Source organism: Balaenoptera physalus (genome assembly GCF_965194825.1).
Source record: "Balaenoptera physalus genome assembly, chromosome: 6".
Lineage (NCBI taxonomy): Eukaryota > Metazoa > Chordata > Mammalia > Artiodactyla > Balaenopteridae > Balaenoptera > Balaenoptera physalus.
Genome location: NC_138885.1, coordinates 13,143,553 through 13,167,095, shown reverse-complemented (window position 1 = coordinate 13,167,095; position 23,543 = coordinate 13,143,553). Strand labels below are relative to the sequence as shown.

Genomic DNA, 23,543 nt, shown 5'->3' with positions numbered 1-23,543 from the left:
CGGAACGCGACGGAAGAGTCAAAATCGTTCCGAAAGCAAAAGTAAGGCTCCAAAGAGACGGCCCAGCGCCCCTGGGGGCCGTGCACGGGTTCCTTGCAGACCAGCTCCACGGCTCGGCTCGCCAGGCCCTTCCCCTTCCCCCAGGCTCCATCCTGACACCCGCCTGATCTGGGCCCTGGGCCCCCTGCAGTCCGACCTGCTGACCTCACGAGCGCCTCCATGTAGCCCCTCGATTCTTCAGAAATGTAGCCTCGTTCTGCCATCAGAGAGACGGGATAAGCTACCTACAAGGCACCGTGACCAAAACAAAAAAAACAACAAAAAACCACTCGGACGTCGGAAACTGAATTAAGTCTCATTTATTCTAGAGCAAACTCAAAAGGGTTTTTTTTCTTGTTTTCTTTTTTAGCAAATCCTAGCACATTATTAACAACAACAAAAAATCTGTACATTTGCCATGATACACTTGAAAGTGAAACAAATAAGATATAAATACAGATATGGATGTAACATGAAAAAGCCCAAAAAAACCAAAAACCAAAACCAAAAACCCAACCTGGGGGTGTGGGGACCATGCGTGTGAACAGTGCTGACAAAACTATTTTGGTGGCTGATATTTTTCAGAGCAGTTTTTTCATCTCCAAATATCATGGTTAGCAAAGTCCTGGTGGGATTCTACAAAGTTCTTATTTGCTGTTCTTTAATGTGTAATATTATGCTTGATAAATTAAGGGTGGTGGGGCAAGAAAAAGATTCAGGAGACGGATCAGGTGCAGCTGCATGACTGAGAAGCTGTGGGGCCGTAGCGGGCGGCCCGTGGCTGCAGTGGCCCCAGGAAGGCCACGCGCCTCCCCCTGGGCCTCAGCAGCGAGAGGGGAAGCAGGAGCCCGGCGATCTGGCCCCAGCGGTGGCGTCGGGGCTTTTCGGGGCCCTGGACAGTCAGGCCAACGGGGGAGGCGGACCGAGTCTCGGATGCTCTGCTCGCCTGTGTTCTGCCGCTTCATCCAAACAGGACGCCTGCACGGAGGCGGCGAGGCAGGGCAGCTGCAGCTGTCGGTCGGGAGCGGGCGGGCCCCGCTGGGTCGGGACATCAAGGCTGGGCAAGTGACATTCAAGGCTAGCCCTTTGTGAGCGCCAGGAGGACGCGCGCGGCCACGTTCAAGGTCCTTCCCGAGCGCGGGCGGGGCCGCGGCCACCTGGGCGTCCACGAGCTGAAGGAGAGAGGCCTTTCCACACGCGCTCGCCAGGAAGGACTCGGAAATAACCTGGCGGAACACAGGTGCTGCCCCAGAGGGGTCATCAGACGCTGACGATGGCAGAGGGCAAGAAAGCGACCCCGCGAGTGACGTAAGAACGAACAGCAACGGACGTAAGGCCTGCTCCTGCTAGGTTCCGAGCCGAAAAGAAGCCAATAACGTTCGACCACGTAGAGCGCGCCCCCGAAGTTCCCTCAAGGGCAGCAGCGCGGGCCCTCCCGCACGTGCAGGATACCCGCTACGCGCACGCACGCACAAACCGCGCGCACGCAGCACGCACGCGCACGCAGTGAAGGCGCCCCGGCCTCGCTGCTCCCGGACCTCGGTTTTCAGTGCCTATTTCCGCATAAAGTATCTGAAGTCGATTCTGAATGAAAACAAGCTACGTGCGGGGCTGTGCGGCTCAGGGGCGAGAGCCGCACAGCCTGGCAGCTGCGGGGACTGGGCGCCAGAGCAGCAAACACCTCATTAACAATATGGAAAAGTCAGTTCCGTTTACAGGGGCTACGGTGGAATCTAAGAGACGACAGCCGCCTTCCTGACCGCATTGAGCTTCCATTTGGCTTGAAGCCTTTTACTCCAAACTTTGTTAACCAGAGTCCTGATCTGGAGTTGCTTTCACTGAAGCAGTGAAACCCTCAAGAAGAAATTTTAAAGGGGTGAGTTTCTCACTGAAGAATCTGACTCTAAACCTGTGTTTCCAATCCTGTTTTTCTGCGATCCGCCACACACCACAGTTACTTTTTCCTTAAAACCATGATTCTCTCAACAGAGGATAAAGCAAGTACTTCAGTCCATAAAATTAAAAAAAAAAAAAAAGATCCTGATACCTGGTCTCTCTAGATTTTTGTTTGATCTCAATCCCAAATTAAACAGAGAATTCAAAACTGAGATGGCAGGGCTGCCATTTACCAGACTAACCGAGAACATCTTAGAATCGAGCCGCTCAGGCGCGGGTTGGGGAAGGGAAGCGAGGGGGCCCTAAATCTGCACCACCAGGGGCTAGGGTCACGGGGGAAGCGCTGTTAAATAGTGTTTCCCAGGATCTCGGCAGTAAAACGAGCAGCTTCTCCGGTATCTTCGACGCAGCACGAAGGGCCATTTCAAGCACACGCTAACCAAGGCTGTCGATTTACCTTGATTTTTGTGTTTGGGTTTCACCTCTAAGAAGTCTCTCAAGTGGCAGCTCTGGGGCAGGGGCGGCATCGGTGGGGTTGCTCAGAGGGGCAGGAGCCCGTCCTGGAAGGAGACCGCGCAGGGCGTCAGCCTCCAGTCCGGAGACGGTGAGCACGATACCACGTGTTCGTTAAAAGGCCATCTTCAGGCTTTTCTCCCACTTCTTGCCAAGACTTGATTCATATTCTTAGTAGGTCTCAAAACACAACTCACAACGTACAAACCCTTTCATGGTGTCAGTTGTGGAAGGCGTGGGGCTTTGCCCCACACAGGCCACATCCAGAAGCAAGGAGGCCGAGATGAAAGAGAAACACAACTTAACCCAACCTCCTCCAATCTTATTAACTGAAGAGAAAATGCTACTTTCTACCAGGTATCGGCTAGAGAGCTCTGATTTTTAAAAACTGCACCCCACACACACGGTTTTGCGACCTCAGCAGGCTGGACGAGACGGTTTAAGTACGGCTCTTCTTTTCTTACTCCTTTTGTTTTGTTTTGTAGGAAGATGCAATGCAGGCCTTGCTTCCTTTACATTCAATACCAGTATGATTCTACACAAAAGCTGGAAGGGATCAAAATACTGATTGTAATAAATATTTGCGGGCCTCCTGGTACTGACTGGGCAGCCGATGGCGGGGAGGGGGAGTTCTCTGAGAGGCACCACCGATGGCTTCCAGGGCTACACGGGGCTCTGGCGCCGCGTTAGCTGTGCGTGGAGACGTCGGATGAGGAACTGCTGTTGCTGTTCGTGGTCTGCGCCCTCTTTATGTATAAGTTGAGCAGCTTCATCTGCAAGGAGAAGATACAGACGGGTGAGCAGGAGGAAGAAATCAGAGAGCGGGAAAGAACACCCAGATGCCAACAGAACAGCACGTCCCTTAGTGGAGAAATTCACTGCACAGACAGTTACTGAGTGCCCACCACTGGTCCAAGCCATCTGCCCGGGGCCAGGGCCACCGCGACTGGGAGGTCAGACTAGAGGAGGGGGCGCGAGGGGTTATCATGATAAGAGGGAAATGTGTTACCACGAGGTGGGCCTCAGGGCTGCAGATCCACACGCTTCAGGGGCGAGGCAGCCACTGGCTCCACCCAAGCCAGCGGGAAGAGAGGGTGCAAGCCACACTCCATCGGCACGAAGAAGCCAGCCAAGGTCAGAGGTCAAGTCTTCTAACCCTCATACGTGTGCAGAAGCTGCTCCTTCCCCGTCGCACACCTCCCGAGGTGCGTGGAAGCCGAGGCCGCCCCCATCTGCCCCCCCCGGCCTTCCCGCACCCCGGGCCCCCGCCCCGCCCACTGTGGCTCGGCACAGGCACCTCCTGCTGCAGGGAGCAGTGGGCTGGATCTTTCCAGCAAGACTCAGCTTCCCTGAGGCCAGACGCTGCGTCACTGAACAACGTGCCCTCAGTCAGGCACGGTGCTTCACGGCGAAAGGGCTTCCAAGCCTGACATCCCATTTGGTTCTAACTCAAGCCCCTTGGACCCTCAAAATACCTAAAGCACCATGTAACATGGTAGGTTCTTAAATATTTGCTGAATGCCGCTAACTTCATATGTTATGTTGATAGTGTGCCTGATCATATTAAGAATTAAAAGAAACAGGTATTTGTAGAAGCAGAGTGCCCATAAAAATCTACGCAACACACAACTGGTAAGATTAAGGGAATATTTGCTATCCACGGCTCTTTAGCTGCTGTCTCTGAACAGGCTGTGAGGCCAAGTATAAGCCTGCCTAGGGAGGAGCGGCTGGTCCCCGGGGAGCCCACGAAGAGACGCTCCGAGCGGAGCGTGTGGCACAGGAGAAGGCGGGGCCCTCGGATGACGGGTGGGAACAGGACCAGCAACCAGCAGAGCCCCCGCGAGGCAGTGTCTCCCTGACCCCCAGCAAGGCGCGCTCAGTCACATGGCCGTGGAGCCCGGGACGCGCAGCTGGCGGAGGGCTCTGCCCGAGCGTCTTCACGCAGCAGCCCACCGGGGGTCCCCCCCAGATCGGGACCTGTAACGCCTCTTACTCTTTCCAGCTGCAGGGAGTGTGTCGGGAACTTACGCTACGTATCCCAGTCTGTTTTTCATCCCACACCTTTCAAACTCTGAAACCTTTCAATAGAACAGTCAGTGTGGTGATCAAAGTGCCATCATTGGGCCTCCCTGGTGGCGCAGTGGTTAAGAATCCGCCTGCCAATGCAGGGGCACAGGTTCAGTCCCTGGCCCGGGAAGATCCCACATGCCGCGGAGCAACTGAGCCCATGCGCCACAACTACTGAGCCCGCGCGCCACAACTACTGAAGCCCACGCGCCTAGAGCCCGCGCTCTGCAACAAGACAAGCCACCACAATGAGAAGCCCGCGTGCAACAACGAAGACCCAACGCAGCCAAAAATAAAATAAATAAATTTATTAAAAAGAAAAACAAAACCCAAAGTGCCATCAGTTTACACAAGGTTCCTAATGCTCTAAGGCTCAGGAGGATACGACCAGGGCCAACCAGGTGCAAGGGAAGCCGTGGTACATTCTTCAAAGCACTGGCCTGAGGCTCAACGGGTCCAGCAGAATTCCAGGACCAACTCCGACACTACCTAGTTCTGCGACCTCAGGCAAACACTTCTTGAGCCTCGACTTTCCCACCTGCAAAATGCAGAGCAGTGACACTTGCAAGGTGCTTCCTGCGGCTCCCTGCCCGGAGAACGTGTCCTCTGAGCACCCCACTCCTACCCCTACCGGAGCTGTTCACACTGTTCCTCCCTGCGGTCCACGCCTTCCCTCCCTGTGCAGCTCCCCGATCCTGCCCAGCCCAGCCCAATCCAGTCCCACTTCCTCCAGGCCCCGACCCGGCAATCAGAGCCCGTCCCACCGTGTCCGCTGGTCACTCCTGGGCAGCTGTACAGGTTTCCTCATGTGTCAGTCCTGTCCGGGCAGGACGAGTTCTTGCTCTTCCCGTGTGCCTTAGCATAGTGTGCTGAAGACAGCAGGTTCCTAACATGTACTTGTTGAATCAAAGAGGTTTTTTTTTAATACATCTTTATTGGAGTATAATTGCTTTACAATGCTACGTTAGTTTCTGCTGTACACCAAAGCGAATCAGCCATATGCATACATATGTCCCCATATCCCCTCCCTCTTGAGCCTCCCTCCCACCCTCCCTATCCCACCCCTCTAGGTCATCGCAAAGCACCGAGCTGATCTCCCTGTGCTATGCTGCTGCTTCCCACTAGAGTTTTTAAAGAAGAAAAAAGTGACCTAGAAAACAGGACAGTTATATTTCTATGAAAGCCTGGTTAAAAATGAGCTGCTAGGGCTTCCCCGGTGGCGCAGTGGTTAAGAATCTGCCTGCCAATGCAGGGGACACGGGTTCGAGCCCTGGTCTGGGAAGATCCCACATGCCGCGGAGCAACTAAGCCCGTGAGCCACAACTACTGAGCCTGCGCGTCTGGAGCCTGTGCTCCGCAACAAGAGAGGCCGCGACACAGAGAGGCCCGTGCACCGTGATGAAGAGTGGCCCCCGCTCGCCGCAACTGGAGAAAGCCCTCGCACAGAAACGAAGACCCAACACAGCCAAAAATAAATATAAATAAGTAAATTAAAAAAAAATGAGCTGCTAAACATTGCTAATAGTTATTTATGACTCAGAACCCCTATTGTATCTACCTAGTCAAGTCTAGAACATAATTGCAAGTACAAGGAAAAGATGATGGTAACAGAGTGAATGATGTGTATATGTTCAACGGTTTACAAGCTTTACACTGATTATCACATTTGGGCCTCAAAACAATCCTTTGAGGTAGGCAGAACAAGTTCTCCTATTTTACAAATGAAAAGGCCAGGGTTCAGAAAGCTTGCTCAATGAGCTGGTATAAATTCAAATTAGAGGATTATAACTTTAGGATGTCAAATGTAATCCACAAAGAAAACAGGTATAGAATATACACAAAAGGAAATGAGAAGGGAATTAAAACGTTTCAGTACAAAAAGCAAACAAACACAAAACAGTAGTGTAGAAACTGAGGGACAAAAAAGCTATAAGGCACGTAGAAAACAAATACCAAGATGACAGAAATCTCTTCCTTATCAGTAATTGCTTTAAATGTGAATGAGTTAAATTCTCCAATCAAAAGACAGAGATTGGCAAAATGGATAAAAAGAAAACCATGATTCAACTATATGTTGTCTACTAGAGACTCACTTTAGATCCAAAGACACAAATAGGTTGAAAGTGAAAGAATGGAAAAGGATATTCCATGCAAACAGTAACCAAGAGTACGGGGTAGCTACACTAAGATCAGACAAAATACAGTTTAAATCAAAAAAGGTTACAAGAAACAGGTGGACATTACACATTAATAAAAGAGCAATACAGCAAGAAAATTTAATATTTATAATTACACTTCTAAGAACATGCCATCAAAATATATGAAGCAAAAACTGACAGCATGGAAGGGAGAAACAGTTTTATAGTAATAGTTGGGAGACTTTAGTATTCCACTCTAGAGGACTTGAACAACACAATAAATCAACTAGATCTAAAAGACATATGCAAAACACTCTACCCAAGAATACACATTCTTCTCAAGTGCACATGAGACCTTCCCAAGATAGACCATATGTTAGGCCACAGATTAAGCCTTGATACATCTTAAAAGATAAATATGATACAAAGTACCTTTTCTGACCACAACAGATGAACTCAGAAATCATTAACAGAAAGAAAACCGAAAAATCCACAAATCTGTGGAAATTGAACAGCACACTCTTAAACAACCAATGGGTTAAAGAAGAAATCACAAAGGAAATAGGAAAATATCTTGAGACAGATGAAAATGAAAACACAACATACCAAAACTTATGGGATGCAGCAAAAGCAGTGCAAAGAGAGAAATTCATAGCTATCTAAAAAAGAAGGAAGATTTGTATCAACAATCTAACTTTATATATCTTAACGAACTAGAAAAAGAATAATAAATTAAACCCCAAGCTAGCAGAAGGAAGAAGATAATAAAGCTTAGAGCAGAGATAAATGAAACAAACAAAAAATAGAGGTAACAAAACCAAAACTTGGTTCTTTGAAAAAAAATCAACAAAATTGACGAACCTTTAGCTAAGTTAACTAACAAAAAAAGAGAGAAGACTCAAATTGTTAAAATCAGAAACAAATGTGGGGACATTATGACTGATTCTACAGAAATCAAAAAGATCATGAGAATACTATGAGTAATTGTACACCAACAAATTAGGTAACTTAGATGAAATTGACAAACTCCTAGAAACACAAAACCTACCAAGAAGAAAAGAGAAACCTGAACAGACCCATAACTAGTAAAGAGATTGAATCAGTAATCAAAAATCTGACAATGAAAAGCCCCTGACCAGGTGGCTTCGTTGGTGAATTCTACCAACATTTAGAGAACTAACACAATCCTTCTCAATTTTTTCTAGAAAACTGAAGAGGAAGGAACACTTCTGAATTCATGCTATGAGGTCAGCATTCTCCTGACATCAAAGCCAGATGAAGACATAACAAGAAAACTACAGATCAATAGCCCTTACGAACACTGATGCAAAAATCCTCAAGAAAAGACTGGCAAACCAAATTCAACAGCACATTAAGAGGCTTTAATACCATGACTAAGTGGGATTTATTCCTGAAATGCAAGGATGGTTCAACATACAAAAACTGATCAGTATAATACACCACATTAACAGAAAGAAGGAAAAAACAAAAACAAACAAAAAAAAAACCCAGGGACTTCCCTGGTGGCGCAGTGGTTAAGAATCCGCCTGCCAATGCAAGGGACACGGGTTCGAGCCCTGGTCCGGGAACATCCCACGTGCCTCGGAGCAACTAAGCCCATGTGCCACAACTACTGAGCCTGCACTCCTAGAGCCCGCGTGCCACAACTACTGAGCCCACGTGCCTAGAGCCCGCGCTCCGCAACAAGAGAAGCCACTGCAATGAGAAGCCCGTGCACCGCAATGAAGAGTAGCCCCCGCTCGCTGCAACTAGAGAAAGCCCGCGTGCAGCAACAAAGACCCAACGTAGCCAAAAATAAATAAATAAATAAATAAAAATTTAAAAACAAACAAAAACCAAAGGATCATCTCAATTGATGCAGAAAAAGTATTTGGCAAAATTCAATATCTTTTCATGATGAAAATACCAAACAAACTAGGAATAGAAGAAAAGTATAGGCATACTTTGTTTTATTGTGCTTCACTTTAATATACTTCACAGATACTGTGTTTTTTTCCCCAAATTGAAGGTCTGTGAACACCCTGCATCAAGCAAGTCCATCAGTGCCATTTTCCAACAGCATGGCTCCCTTCATGTCACTGTCCCATTTTGGTAATGCTCACAATTATTTCAGACTTTTTCATTACTATTATACTTCTTACGGTGATTTGTGGTCAGTGTTCTTTGATGTTATGACTACAGTTGTTTGGGGTGCCACGAACCACGCCCATATGTAAAGACAGCAAATGTCATCCACAGATGTGTGTGTTCTGACTGCGCGAGAGACCCACCATTCCCGGGTCTCTCTCCCTGTACTTGCACCTCCCTAGTCCCTGAGACACAACGATATTGAAATTAGGCCAATTAATAACCCTACAGTGGCCTGAAGTGTTCAAGTGAAAGAGCTGCACTTCTCTCACTCTAAATCAAAAGCTAGAAATGCTTAGGCGTAGTGAGGAAGACATGTTGAAAGCTGAGACAGGCCAAGAGCTAGGCCTCTTGTGCCACGGTTAGCCAAGCTGTGAATGCAAAGGAAAGAAACTGGAAGCGCTGCTCCCGTGAACACACGAATGATAAGAAAGCAAAACAGCCTCACTGCTGATACGGAGGAAGTTTTAGTGGTCTGTACAGAAGATCCAACCAGCCACAACATTCCCTGAAGCCCAAACCTATTACAGACCAAGGGCCTAGCTCTCTTCCATTCTAGGAAGGCTGAGAGAGATGAGGAAGCTGCAGGAAAAAAGTCTGATGCTGGCAGACGTTGGTTCATGAGGTTTAAGGAAAGAAGCCGCCTGCATAACATAAAAGTGCCAGGTGAAGCAGCAAGTGCTGATGTAGAAGCTGCAGCAAGTTATCCAGAGGATCTGGCTAAGATAGTTAATGAAGGTGGCTACACTAAACAACAGATTTTCAATGTAGGAAAAACAGCCTTATAATGGAAGAAGACGCCATCTAGGACTTTCAGAGCCAGAGAGGAGAAGCCAATGCCTGGCTTCAAAGCTTCAAAGGACAGACTGACTCTCGTTAGGAGCTAATGCAGCTGGTGACTTTAAGTTCATCTGCCATTCTGAAAACCCCAGGGCCCTTAAGAATTATGCTCAAGCTACTCTGCCTGTGCTCTGTAAATGCAACAACAAAGCCTGGATGACAGCACAGGTTTACAACATGACTGAGTATTTTAAGCCCACTGTTGAGACCTACAGCTCAGAAAAAAAGATTCCTTTCAAAACATTACTGTTTATTGACAGGGTATCTGGTCACCCAAGAGCTCTGATGAAGATGTACAACAAGATTAATGTTGTTTTCATGCCTGCTAACACAACACCCATTCTGCAGCCCACGGATCAAGGATAATTCTGACTTTCAAGTCTTACTATTTAAGAAATACATTTCGTAAGGCGATCGCTGCCATAGTGCTTCCTCTGATGGATCTGGGCAAAGTCAACTGTAAACCTCCTGGAAAGGATTCAGCACCCTAGGTGCCATGAAGAACATTTCTGATTCACAGGAACAGGCCAAAATACCAACATCAACAGGAGTTTGGAAGAAGTTGATTCTAACCCTCCTGGACGCCTTTGAGGGGTTCAAGACTTCAGGGGAGGAAGGAACCGCAGGTGTGGTGGAAACAGCAGGAGAACTAGAATTAGAAGTGGAGCCTGAAGATGGAACTGAATTGATGAAATCTCATGATAAAACATTAGTGCATGTGGAGTTGCTTCTTACAGATGAGCAAAGAAAGTGGTTTCTTTTTTTTTTTTCTTTCAAAGCAAAATTAATTTTAATGAGTTTTAAAAAAATGAAATACAAACCATGAAATACCTCTCTAAAGGAATGGGGAGGGTGTCACGAAATCCAAGAAACAGGGAATTGTATCTTCAGAATCCTTGGGAAATTCTGGCTGCCTGATGACTCTGGGGAAGTTGCCTGACTCTGGAAGAGGCAAAGGTTTTGTTTGTTTGTTTGTTTTTCGTAGAGGAGTTGGTGAAATACTTTAAACTGTTCTGCACTCATCTCCAAAGTCTGCATTTTACATCTTGTCCAGAAATTCAGTCTTAGTTTGTAACGGCATATATGTGTAAAGGTGCTTTTAACAACAGGAATGTTTAGTGTGGTGTAGAAAGTCTTTGAGCCAAATCCTGCCTTCAGTGTGCACTTAAGTTTCCATTAAAGGAGAGTGGCAACTGAGCTTGTAGAGCTGAGGGTAAAAATTTGAATTCTGCTGTAGATCAGAGTATTAGGAGCTGGGATATTGAATTTCACTTTCCCCCATGCTGACATTGACTTTCCTCTGGAGAATCACCAACTAGTGAGATCTAGTTCAGTTGCATGATTTCTTAATTTTTTCTCCACTAACCCAAATCCAGAGATACAAATCCGGAGCTTAGGGGGATCTCATGTGAAAGTGGTTTCTTGAGACGGAATCTACTCCTGGTGAAGATACTGTGAAGACCGGTGAAATGACAACCAAGGATTTAGAATATTACACAGACTTACTTGATAAAGCAGTGGCAGGTTCGAAAGGATTGACTCCAATTTTGAAAGAAATTCTACTGTGGGTAAAATGCTATCAAACAGCATTGCTGCAACAGAGCAATTGTGAAGAGTCGATCGATTCGGCAAACTTCACTGTTGTCGTATTTTAGGAAACTGCTGCGGCCACCTTCACCTTCAGCAGCCACTGCCCTCATCAGTCAACAGCATCAACACTGAGGCCAGACCCTCCACCAGCAAAAAGATTATGACTTGCTGAAGGCTCAGATGATGGCTAGCATTATTTAGCAATAACTTTTTTTTAATTAAGGTAGGTATATTGACTTTTTTTAGACATAATGCTATTGCACACTTAATAGACTACAGTATAGTAAAGACATAACTTTTATACGTACTGGGAAACCAAAAAATTTGTGTGACTTGTTTCATTGCGATATTCGCTTTACTGCAGTGATCTGGACCCGAATCGGCACTCTCTCCGAGGCTGCCTGTATCTCAACATATCAAAAGCTAGATATGAAAAGCACACTGTGAACATTATGCTCAACGGTAAAAGACTGAAAACTTTTCCTTTAAGATGAGGAACAAGGATGCCTACTTTCACCATTTCTATTGATATAGTACTGTAAGTTCCAGCCAGAGCAATTAAGCAGGAAAAGAAAAAAAAACAGGCATCCACGTTGGAAAGGAAGAAGCAAGATTACCTTTGTTCATAGATGACACACAGTTTACCCTTGAGCAACACAGGTTTGAACTGTGCAGGTCCACTTATACAGGGATTTTTTTCAACACACACAGCACTACAACATCTGCGGTCAGTTGGCTACACAGAAGTGGAACCACAGGTACGGGACTTGAGCATCTGCAGAGTTTGTTATCTATGGAAATCCCAGTGGATACCAAAGGACGACTGTGATCTCACAGGTATAAAATCCTAAAGATTCTACAAAAAAAATTAAGACTAATAAAAGAATTCAGCAAAGTAGCAGAATACAAAATCAGTGAGCAAAATTCAACTGCATTTCTATACACTAAAAATGAAAAATCCGGGCTTCCCTCGTGGCGCAGTGGTTAAGGATCCGCCTGCCAATGCAGGGGACATGGGTTCAATCCCTGGTCTGGGAAGGTCCCACATGCCGTAGAGCAACTAAGCCGGTGCGCCACAACTACTGAGCCAGCGCTCTAGAGCCCGTGCTCCACAACAAATGAAGGCACTGCAATGAGAAGCCCGCGCACCCGCAACAAAGAGTAACCCCCGCTCGCTGCAACTAGAGAAAGCCCGCGTGCTGCAACGAAGACCCAACACAGCCAATAAAGAAATAAATAAATATTTTTTTTAAAAAAATGAAAAATCCAAAAAGGAAGTTAAGAAAACAACTCCATTTACAATAGCATCAAAAAGAATAAAATACTTAGGAATTAACTTAACCAAGGAAGTGAAAGAATTGTACAATAAAACTACAAAATGTTACTGAAAGGAATTAAAAACACAAAAAGACATCCCATGTGGTGTACAACATGGTAACTATAGTAAATAATACTGTATTGTATATTTGAAGGTCACTAACAGAGTAGATCTTAAAATTTCTCATCACAAGAAATAAATTGTGTAGCTGTGTGTGATGACAGATGTTACCCAGACTTACCGTGGTGATCATTTTGCAGTATAAATAAATATCAAATCATTACGTTGTACACCTGAAACTAATATAATTTCATGTTTATTATATCTCAATTTAAAAAACTAAAAACAAACAACAACTCATCACAGTATGGAGGTTAAAAAAAAAAAAAAAAGACATCCCGTGTTCATGGATTGGAAGTCAATACTGTTAGGATGTCAATACTACCCAAAGCTATCTATAGATTCAATGAAACCCCTATCAAAATTCCAATGAGGTTCTCTGAAGAAACAGAAGGTCTTTTCAACAAATGGTATTGGAAAAACTGAATATCCACACACAAAAGAATGAAGTTGGACCCTTACCTAATACCATACACAAAAATTAACTCAAAATGGATCAGAGACCTGCATTAAAAGCTAAAATTTTAGAACTGTTAGAAGAAAACACAGGGCAAAAGCTTCACAACACTGGGTTTGGCAATGGTTATTGAATATGACACCAAAAGCACAGGCAAAAAAATAATAGACAAATTGGATTTCAGGAAAATTAAAAAATTTTGTGCATCAAAGGTCAAGGGATTAATATAATATCCAGAATATAGAGAGAACTTCTATAACTCAACAATAACAAAAAAACAAACAACATAATTCAAAAATGGGCAAAGGACTTGAATAGACATTTCCCTGAAGAAGATATACAACTGGCCAACAAGCATATGAAAAGATGCTCAACATCACCAATCATTAGGGAGATGCAAATCAAAACTACAATGAGATATCGCCTCACACCACCATGAGGATGGCTATTATCAAAAAAGAAGAGAAAATAACCAGTGCTGGCGAGGATGTGGAGAAACTGAAACCCTTGTGCATTGGTGGTGGGAATGTGAAATGGTGCAGCTGCTGTGGCAAACAGTTTGGTAGTTATCATATGATCCTGCAACTCCACTCCTGGATATATACCCAAGAGAATTGAAAGTGGGGTCTCAAAGAGGTATCTGTACCACCATGTTCATAGCAGCATTACTCGTAATAGCCAACAAGTGGAAAGAGCCCACAAGGCCATTACCAAGAAATGGATAAGCAAAATGCTGCATGTACATTCAATGAACTGTTATTCAGCCTTAAAAAGAAGGGAAGGGGCTTCCCTGGTGGCGCAGTGGTTAAGAACCCGCCTGCCAATGCAGGAGACACGGGTTCGAGCCCTGGTCCAGGAAGATCCCACATGCCGCGGAGCAACTAAGCCCGTGCGCCACAACTACTGAGCCTGTGCTCTAGAGCCCGTGAGCCACAACTACTGAGCCCACATGCCACAACTACTGAAGCCCGTGTGCCTGGAGCCCGTGCTCCGCAACAAGAGAAGCCACCGCAATGAGAAGCCCGCGCACCACAACCAAGAGTAGCCCCCGCTCGCCGCAACCAGAGAAAGCCCGCGTGCAGCAATGAAGACCCAACGCAGCCAAAAATAAATAAATAAACAGGAAATTCTGACACCTGCTACAACACGGGTGAACCTAGAGAACATTATGCTCAGTGAAATAAGCCCGTCACGAACAGACAGATACTCTCTGATTCCACTTATGAGTATTTTACACTCACAGAGACAGAAAGTAGAATGGTGGTTGCCAGGGGCTGGGGGGAGGGGGAATATTATTTAACGGATTTCAGTCTTCCAAGGTGCTAAGAGCTCAGGAGGTGGATGGTGGTGATGAATATGCATAATATGAATGTACTTAGTGTCTGTGAACTGTACACTTACAAATGGTTAAGACAGTAAATTTTATGTTACATGTATTTTACAGCGAGAGAGACAGAGAGAGAGAGAGAAAGAGAGCGAGAGGGAGCAGAAAGGAAAGGTTGCTCAAAGTCATACAGCTAGTCAGTGGGGGACAGGTTTTCTGATCCTAAAGCCAGTACTGCTGCCATGGCAACGGGACACTTCTCAAATGCACCTCACAGGTTCCTTCCCTGGCCTTGCACCGGCCTTTCTCTACAGAACCTGATGTCATTTATTAACTTCATTTAAGTAGTGGAAGGAGAGTCTGATAGGCTCGGGGACACACAGAAACTGGAAGCCACGGCTTGATTCTCTGTTTCTAACTTAGCACCGTGTGCTGTCAGCTACTCATTTTGGGGGGCTGGGTGGGAGGGTGTTTGCTTTAGGAAATGTGCGCTGGAGTCTACCAGGTTCACGTTAACACACCGGAGTTCTCACCTATAAAAACTGTAACGGCCGGAAGCTCTGCGCTGCCCCAGTGGACAGGTGGGCGGCCAGCCTCCCCAGGCCCTCCGAGCCAACCGACATCATCAGCGGGGAGACGGGAACGCTGGCTCCGGTCAGGACTGGGCTCCAGACCCGAGACCGCCGCTGCAGGCGGCAGCAGGTCCACCGCAGGACAGGGAGGAGAAGACACCTGCGTTTTCTCAGCCCCTTGCTGGAGGGGGCACATGAGATGGCAGGGTGGCTCCCTTACTCACGAGAGTAGAAAGTACCAGAAAACCGAGGTCTGGCTATTATTACCTTTGGGTGAATTTCCCATTTTACGAATCTAATTCCTTTCGTGAAGACTGTCTGTGCCATCCCCACCACTGCCAGGGACCATCCACGGCCCCCGACGGCAGCCACAGAGGGAGGGGGGCTCCCGGCCCAGCGCAATGCTCGGCACTCTCGGCTCAGGGTCCTGCAAGCCGTGGCCAGGAGGGCTGGACGGGGACCTCGGGAAGCGGAATCAGGGGACGCGGCCTCCACACCTGCCAGCCCCGCTGCTGGTTTCTGTCTGCAGGAAGAGTCAAGTGCCTCCTTCCGGACCAGCGGTTCTCCACCAGGGCTGATTCTGCCCCGAGGGGACACCTGGCCAGGTGTGGGGACATCAACTGAGGGTGGGGTACGCTCCTGGGACCTCAGGGATGGTGCCTCCACCAGGAAGTGGCCCGAGGTGTCGGCAGTGCCGAGGGTGCGAGCCCTGCTCGGGCGAAGGCAGCAGAGCCAGCTTTGCCAGAACCCTGTGAGCGGTGGTGCTCGCCAACTGTGTCAGAGGAACAGCCCTACTGAAAAGCCACGAGCTTCACCTCTGCTCCCTTCTTGTCTAAGGAGGAAGGCCAGGCACTGCAGCTTTGCGCTCGTGTATCTGCACCCCTGCCCAGGGCCTCTGTAACTTCACGGTGACATGTTTGCCCCGCGGCCCAGGCCCTGGCCTCTCCAGCCAGAGCTCGAGGGCGGCCACCTGCTCTCCCCTGGCGGTTCATCAGATGTGAATTTATTTTTCAACCAACAAGCACTCCAGCCCCCGTCACCTTCCATGAGCCCATTGTCCTTTTGTCCCATTTTCTGGCCCTGAGTCTAGAAGGAATGTGAGAGGCAGCCCAGGGAATAAAAAGCCCAGCTTCCAGAGTGAGATCACTGTGGGCGCCCGGGCGGGTCACGTGCAGGGTCACCGTCCTCACGCCACAGGGACCTGGAGCCCCCCAGCCTTGTGTGAAGCCAGCAGGTAAATGTCCTTAGTGTTTCGGGGGGGGAGAAAACAAGCTGGTTTCTAAAGAAAGTCATCTTCCTTTTCGGGATAAACTACAAGTTCAAAGCTATCATTTCAAAAACTGGAGTGACAACGGACCGCGTTGTACCTTAGTGACTTCACTAAACGGCTGGTCACTTTGTCTTTAAAGAAACGCCTCTGGAGAATAAGGCCCAGCTAGAACACACGTGCTGCAGAAGCCCGTGCAGAGCCCAGAGCTGCAGGGCAGCAAGTCTGCGACGCGCCAGCAGGCCCAGGTGTACGACCCGGCCGTGTAACACTATACACACCTTGCTGCCCGTGAGCTGTGCCAGGTGAGGTTTCAACTCTTCTCCGATTACGGAATAAATCGCCACTAAGCAAAACACGCTGGCCTTACGCACGCTGCTCTCGGTGTTGTCGTAACCCTGCAGTCAGAGGGACACAGAAAGGAAACGAGATCAAAGCTTTGCCTGCCTGTCAATATTTCACCAACGTTTCCACAAATGTCCTCTCGGTTCAACCTCGACCTTGTCAGGAACGGCCTGGATACCCCTGAACTCTGCCCATGAACCCCGAGAGCTCTCGCCCCGGAGAGGCCACATGTAAGAGTGCCAGGAGTGAGCTGCTTCCGGGGCGGGAGGCTGGAGGCCGGCGAGCTGGTCTCCTCCACACAGACCGATGCTGTACCACGAGCTGCCAGGCAGCACCAGCCAAGAGACGCCACGAGAGAACAGAATGAGAAAAGGAAATTAAGGGGAAAAATATCTGGCTTCTTTCCTGTTCCTCGCCGTGGTAAAGCAAACCTCACACATGCAAACCCCCTTCAAGAAATGAGAACCACGTCGCTCACTCTTGTGGGCAAAACTCCCCCGTCCACGGACTGCGGGGAACATCCGCCCGCCGCCAGACCTCCGCGTCCCCCTCCAGCTGGACCACAACCTGCCTGTCGGCCTCCCCCCGCCCCACACCCAGGTGGGACTGTCTGCTCTCCTCCGAGTAGCCCTCTGCACCTTTCCGCCTTTGTGTCTTTCCCTCTGCCTGGAATAAGCCAGCGCTCGGCTCTATGTGTCTAAATTTCTGAGCCCAGCACTCAGCAAACAGCAGCATTTATTAAGTGTAAAGCTGATGTCCTTCTACCCTTCCCCACTGAACTCTCTCCCTAGGGCCCAACTCTAAACCACTTCTTCTCTGAGCCCGTCTCTCTCTGACACCCCAACCCAGAGGTCAGCCCCCGCCCCGATCTCAGAAGCCCCTACCTGCACCCCTGTGGCAGCAACTCAGCACACGGCGCCCGCCCTCACCCACGGCCGTCTGTACGGCTGTACTGGGTCCTGGAGCGGGCTGGAGACGCCTTGAGGTAGGGTCCCAACAGTGGAAAACACCTTGTCTTCCAGAGTCTACTTAATTCAACGCCTCGTGCTTATGAGGGTTTTCAATTAATATTAGCTGGACGGGTGAGAGCCAGGACCACTGTTTGATGCTGGGCTCCACAGCCCACCCTGCCCAGGGCTGGGCCCACAGCCGTGCAGTAAGGAAGGAACAACGAAGAAAGATCAAAACATGTTCACAATAAACAGAAAGTTCCTTCTGTGAGCCACAGGCCTGGGATGGCAGGGAGACCTTCCTGTGCGTTCAGCAGCGGGTGGGCCAGAAGGGGCAGAGAAGGGGCCCGGGGTCCGAGGGCTGTCCCGCCCGCCCCTCGGGGGCCCACCTGCAGCAGGCCCGGGATGATGTCCGCGAGGAGCTGCAGCAAGGACTCCTTGGCGATCCTCTCGACGACTTTGGTCTGCATCTTGATGGCGGCCAGGTTGATGGGGTAGTCGGCCGTCTGGATGATGGGGCACAGCACTTTGATGCACTGCTCCGGGTGGATGGAGCTGGCCAGCGTGGACGCGGCCTCCTCAGCAGCCCTCACCACCTGAAACACGGCCCGCACGTGGGTGAGCTCCAGCCACACCAGACAGCACTGCCGCCTGAGTTCAGAGGCCCAGGGACAGGCTCGCGTCGCTCCGCGCTGGGCGGCCCCCGGCCCCGGCCTCGGCCATGCTTTCGCTCCAACAGCGTCAGCCGGGTGGGCTGGCTGTAGAGGGCAACCGTATTCCAGAAGAGCCGTGTCCTACTCTCCGGCTCCTAAGAGCCTTAGAAACCTGACAGCCTGGGCGATCTTCCCCTCCTGCCCTCCCCCCGCTCCGTCCGTGCTGTGTGTGTTCGCGCACTCCTGTGTGGCAGCAGCTGAGCTGGGCTCAGGGCCTGTCAGAGCGGGCTGGTCCACGCGGGCGGGCACACGAGGAGGCAAAGGCTCGGGAGGTGGCTGGTGAGGGACAGGAAGCAGGAGGCTTCTCTGGTGGCCCGCGGGGCTCCCACGGCTCCAGCCCCGGCGGCAAGCGGTCACTAGTCACCAGTCATGCTCAGGGCCTCTCACTCCACACACACACACACACACACACACGTACATATATACACACACACACATATACACACAGACACACAAATACATATATACACACACACATATACACACAGACACACAAATACATATATACACACACACACATATACACACACATATACACACAGACACACACACATATACATACACACATACACACACACATATACACAGACATATATACAGACACACACACATATATATACACACACACAGACACACACACGGAAATGAGACTATTTAAAGGAAGCCCATCGTGATGTTTCTCCTGCCAACTCCGTCGCCTACGGACTGCGGTCTGTCCCACTCAGGTCCCCTGACAGCAGAGTCGGCTGTGCCTGCGTGACCTTTAACCTCTCACCCCGAGAAGGGCAGAGTCGGTCAGGCACACACTCAGCCTCTTGAGACCAGCGCCGCAGACGCACCTCCGTTCATTCCTCTACCACGAGCCTCAATTTTTAAAAAATTCCACAGTGGGGATTAACAAAACACCTACTTTTACAGCTATCTGGATTAGGAAAGATGACACAGAAACGACTGCAGCCGCAGAGCCCGCGGGGCTCCGAGCCCGGCCTTGGCGGAGGAACAGCAGAGAAGTGGGGCTGGGCCGCTGAGGAGCCCCCATGAGGCTCCAGGGCTCGGTCCAGAGGCCTAGGGCCTACGCCCAGGGGTCCGCCCGGTCCAGTACTCACTCCCAAGGGCCACCCCGACGACCAAGCACGAGAGGAAGCGAGGCCTGTGAGGGAACACTGGGCGAGGACGCGCCCCGCCAGCCGCTGCGGGGCCCCGCCAGCTCCCTTCACTCTTCCCCAGAGTTGCTCACTTGCGCTCGTGACCTGGCCGGGCAGGTCCCCCTCACCCCAGCGGAACCCCCGGGGGCACCCTGATCACCGCACTTCATCGCTCTGCTGACACCGTCTCCCCACTAGACTAAGGGCTCCTTGAAGGCAAGCTCCCACGTTGGCCACCCTTCTGTCCCCATGCCCAGCAGTGTCCATCATTATGCACTAGGTGCTCAGTAAGTGTCTGTCCAACGTATTTCCCCACTGTGTGTGTGTGTGTGTGTGTGTGTGTGTGTGTGTGTGTATTTAAATGCTCATGACTGGCAAAGTCAGCTCCAGGGCACGCCTCACTGATCTGCATTTCCATGTTCCAACTAAGGAGCCGGTCCAGAAAATGAGGAGAGGAGGAAGGCACGATATCTACACAAAGGACCAACTTGGGCTTTGGGAAAAATCCGCTGTACAGGGCCCAGATTGTCCATTCTGGGTGACACACTAGACGGCCAACAGATCTGTTCTTTGGAAAAGAGACTTGAGTTCAGTTAGTTTTTTCCAGTGATCGGTTTGTTTGGAGAGGGATAGCGTATTGCTTAGAAGGGCTCCATCACGCAACAATTACTAGATGAAGTGTTCCTCTTCCTCCTCAGCTCAGGCATGTCCCTGAGACTGGGGTCAGTCCACGGCGGACCTGGCAGAGCCAGGCGTTTGGCGTGTGACACACGGCTAGGCAGACGGTGGAAGAGGGGGCCCGTCCCTTCTCCAATCGGGTCCCGCAGTGGGACACCAATGCCCTTCTACTGTAAGAAACCACTGTTTATAGGTGTCACGACATACTGGTCAGAAAGCTGAGTGACACTAACTGACGAAACCTGAGGTCTTAGTTTTTAAACATGGAAAAAAAAAATGAAATGAAATACTGGATGATTTCATAGACAATATTCAAGTTGGAAAACACTGATGTAGGGGAATTCAGGAGACCACCAGGAGGTGGGCACGGCTCAGTGGGCGGGAAGACACTGGCTTGGGAGACAGACCGGGGTTCAAGTCCCAGCAGCGCCACTTAAGTCTTGACAGGAGCAAACTAGAAACCTCCCGGCGCCCCTCAGGGAAATAAATGGCCAGGTTCACAGCGAGACTCTATCACGAGGGGTCCCTCCTCCCCCCAGCCTCCCCATGCTCTGCCTATCATCCAGGTCACAGGAGTTACCCCACAGGGAGCTGCTGGGAAACAGACCTTCTCAGGTCTGCTGAGCTGAAACCCAAACCCAGGGAGAACTTTGTCATATAAAACTCCACGAATTCTTGAAGTCGCTTGCAGGAAGCATTTAATCAAATGTAGGTTTTCTGAAAATGCCTGAAAAGAAAATGCCTGAAAAGAAAATGCCAGAAGCTGCGCTTTAAGACGGTCCGTCTGAGGCCCCCTCTTTCACTGAGGTTAGAACAAGTTTCCCAAGACAGATGCTGTTTTTGGCAAGGCTGGTCGGTGTTCTCAACTTCCCTCTACATGCCAAGCTCCCAGAGACTGGCCCGCTGCCGGATTAAGGGTGAACTTTAGGTTTTGCCCCTGTATTCTGTGTAACATAAGAAGCAAAGATTGTAAGTGTAAGCAAACAGAGAGCAAAAGTAAACACGGGCAGCAGAGAGGAAGGAGGACAGCACTGTCTAGCAGACAAGGTGGCCAGAGGCGGCAAAGATGTTTTCCAAGGGGGCGGGGATGCTGATGAGAGCAAGGGGATCAGGCAGCCTTCTGGGCTCTCATCTACCCCCAGTGACCAAGACCACTCCAATTCTGCTGACTTTGCTGCAGTCTGGTAAGAAACACAGGAATTCTGCTTTCTCAAAGTTAGTGAAGTAACAGTGTCTAGCTAGGAAAAGCATAATTTCCTTATCTAACTTTTTAAAAAATGAGATCATTACTCAGAATATTGATGAATGTTTGCTTAAAGATAAGGTTTCTTTGAGAGCACAGAACCTGTCAAAATTTGGATGGCGTGTTTTAAGTTCACAGGGTTTGACTGGGCTCTGTCACCGACGCGGCAGCCTAACCGGCTGACTAAAAGCCAGCCAGCCAGCCAGAGGGTGTTCAGGAACCATGGCTCCCCATCATTTAAAAGCGAAGGGAGAGGCTGGCGCCACCTTCTGGGAAAGGCCGGGGAGGCCTCACCCACCAGGCCAGGTGCCCGGCGTGTGCCCACCAGCGTGGTGCGCCCACCGTGGGGGAGAGGCTGTGTCTCTGGTGGGGCGGGGCAGGGGTGTGGGCAGCCCTGCTCTGCCTGCTGCCAGCTCGGGCGGGCGCCACCGGGGACCTGAACCCAGCACGCGAGTCCCCCGTCTGCCGGGCCCGGCACCACAGGACGGGGGGAGGAAAGGAACAAGCTTCAGGGTCCAAGTTCGGGGACCCGGCTCTGCCATCAACTAGTGAGGTGAACGTGGGAGGAGTTTCTTCTACTGTCTGGGCCTCAGTTTCCCTCATCAGTAAAATGAGGGGGGATGCGAGTCAAGAATGCTTACATCAGTTTGAAACCTTATCTCCCAGACCTCGCTGACAAGGACTTTCTCCTGGAAAACGCACACGGACAATTTCAGACGGTAGAGCCTGCTCGGATGGTCTCCGACCACACGGCCGTCACACCCCCTGCCCTGGAGAAGCACATTCAGGGCAACACCATCTCGAACGCGGTAAGGCTCCGAGGTGGGAGACTTATTCTGTCCCACCCCAAGGGGTAGAATCAGGGCCGATGGGGGACAATGCCACGGAGTCACAGGGTGGGTGCCCAGGAGGGGGCCGTGTCCCCGCCCTGGAGGACGCCTCGGACGCCGGGCTGGCTGGCCCCTCAGAGGAGCCTGGGAGGCGGAAGGTGGGCCGCGCACAGAGCTCCTCTTCCGCGCCTCCCAGATCCATCAACTCCTGGTGTTCCCGGCCTCAAGTGTGGGAGTGGGACGGCCCCTCCAGCGGAGATACCGAGAGATTCAGCCGACGCGGGAGCCCAGAGACACAGCCCAAAGTTTATTCACCCAAATTTCGACAGCCTTCTGAGATATATTTTGAGAAATGCGGTTATGTCTGCTTCACGTAAAACTGAAAAACCTCAGCCACAATTCTACTCAGAACCGGTCTATTTCTTCACTGGAAGAGGATAAAAGCCAGTGTCTTCAGTGTTCACAGTGCCAGCCTCCTCGCCGCCCTGACTCTGAGGCCAGCCCTGCAGGGCGGGCCTCGCAGGGCGTCCCAGGTCACCCCGGGTGCCAGCGCTTCCGGCGTCCAGAGCTGCGTCCCGTCCCCAGCCACGGGACCGGCCGAAGTAGGATGAGGACCCAAGTCTCCAGACTCCAGGGTTCTGACGTTAAACAAGGGCCCCTCGACTGCTTTCTGCAGACGAGTTTCCTCTCTTAGTAAGACGCTCTGAGGCTCCGGGAGCTAAAGGGCAGGCGTCACGGCTGGTCCTAGGAGGCTGGGTCCACCAGAGAGGAGGTGCCGTGTCCCCTCACCCTGAGTAACCGTGGGGCAGCGGCCGCCGCCACTCAGGACTGGACACCGTGCCTGGCATGTCCCAACCACCCCGCAGGGTGGGCGATGGCACCTCCACTTGTGGGGGGGCGGGTCCAGCCGGTCTGGCCCAGGCGTGTCCTCCCGGCCCGCGGCCCTTCCCCGGGCCTCGATGCTTGGCTCACTGCCAGCAGACTCCCAGCGCACTTCTCTCTGGACCCCGCGTGGATTCCTCTGCTCTAACGTCACTGTAAGTTCCTTTAGGTCTGACACCGCCCTGCGACCCGCCCAATAATGGAACATTTACCAGTTTGTGCTACGAGTGTCAGCAACTTTGACCTTTTAAATGCCTATACAGGTCTCTGGTTTTGTCTTTTTGTTAAAAGGCTGAAGGTTACAAAGGAAATAGGGCCTCTGGCCATATCCCAAGACTGGGCCCAAAGAAGACCGGAGACTTAGAATCTAGAAAGGTTGAGGTTTGTTACTCAGCAGCCTCCTCCATTATCCTGAGGCCGGATGACACACAGATAAGCATGCAGTCCACTCCCTGGGCTAACAGATTA

General features: G+C 50.2%; 1 protein-coding gene across 18 annotated transcripts in view; it reads right to left on the bottom strand.

Moving 5' to 3' along the window:
• Window positions 1–343: 343 nt before the first annotated feature.
• CLASP1 (cytoplasmic linker associated protein 1) overlaps window positions 344–23,543 on the bottom strand; it is a 261,977-nt gene continuing 238,777 nt past the window's right edge. For all 18 annotated transcript variants that reach the window (XM_082465778.1, XM_082465781.1, XM_082465779.1 and 15 more), the window contains 3 exons: window positions 17,974–18,180; window positions 16,571–16,687; window positions 344–3,221 (listed from right to left, as the gene is read on the bottom strand). In XM_082465778.1, the coding sequence (XP_082321904.1) occupies window positions 3,135–3,221; window positions 16,571–16,687; window positions 17,974–18,180 (411 nt within the window). In that variant the 3' untranslated portion in view covers window positions 344–3,134. The remainder of the gene's footprint in view (window positions 3,222–16,570; window positions 16,688–17,973; window positions 18,181–23,543) is intronic.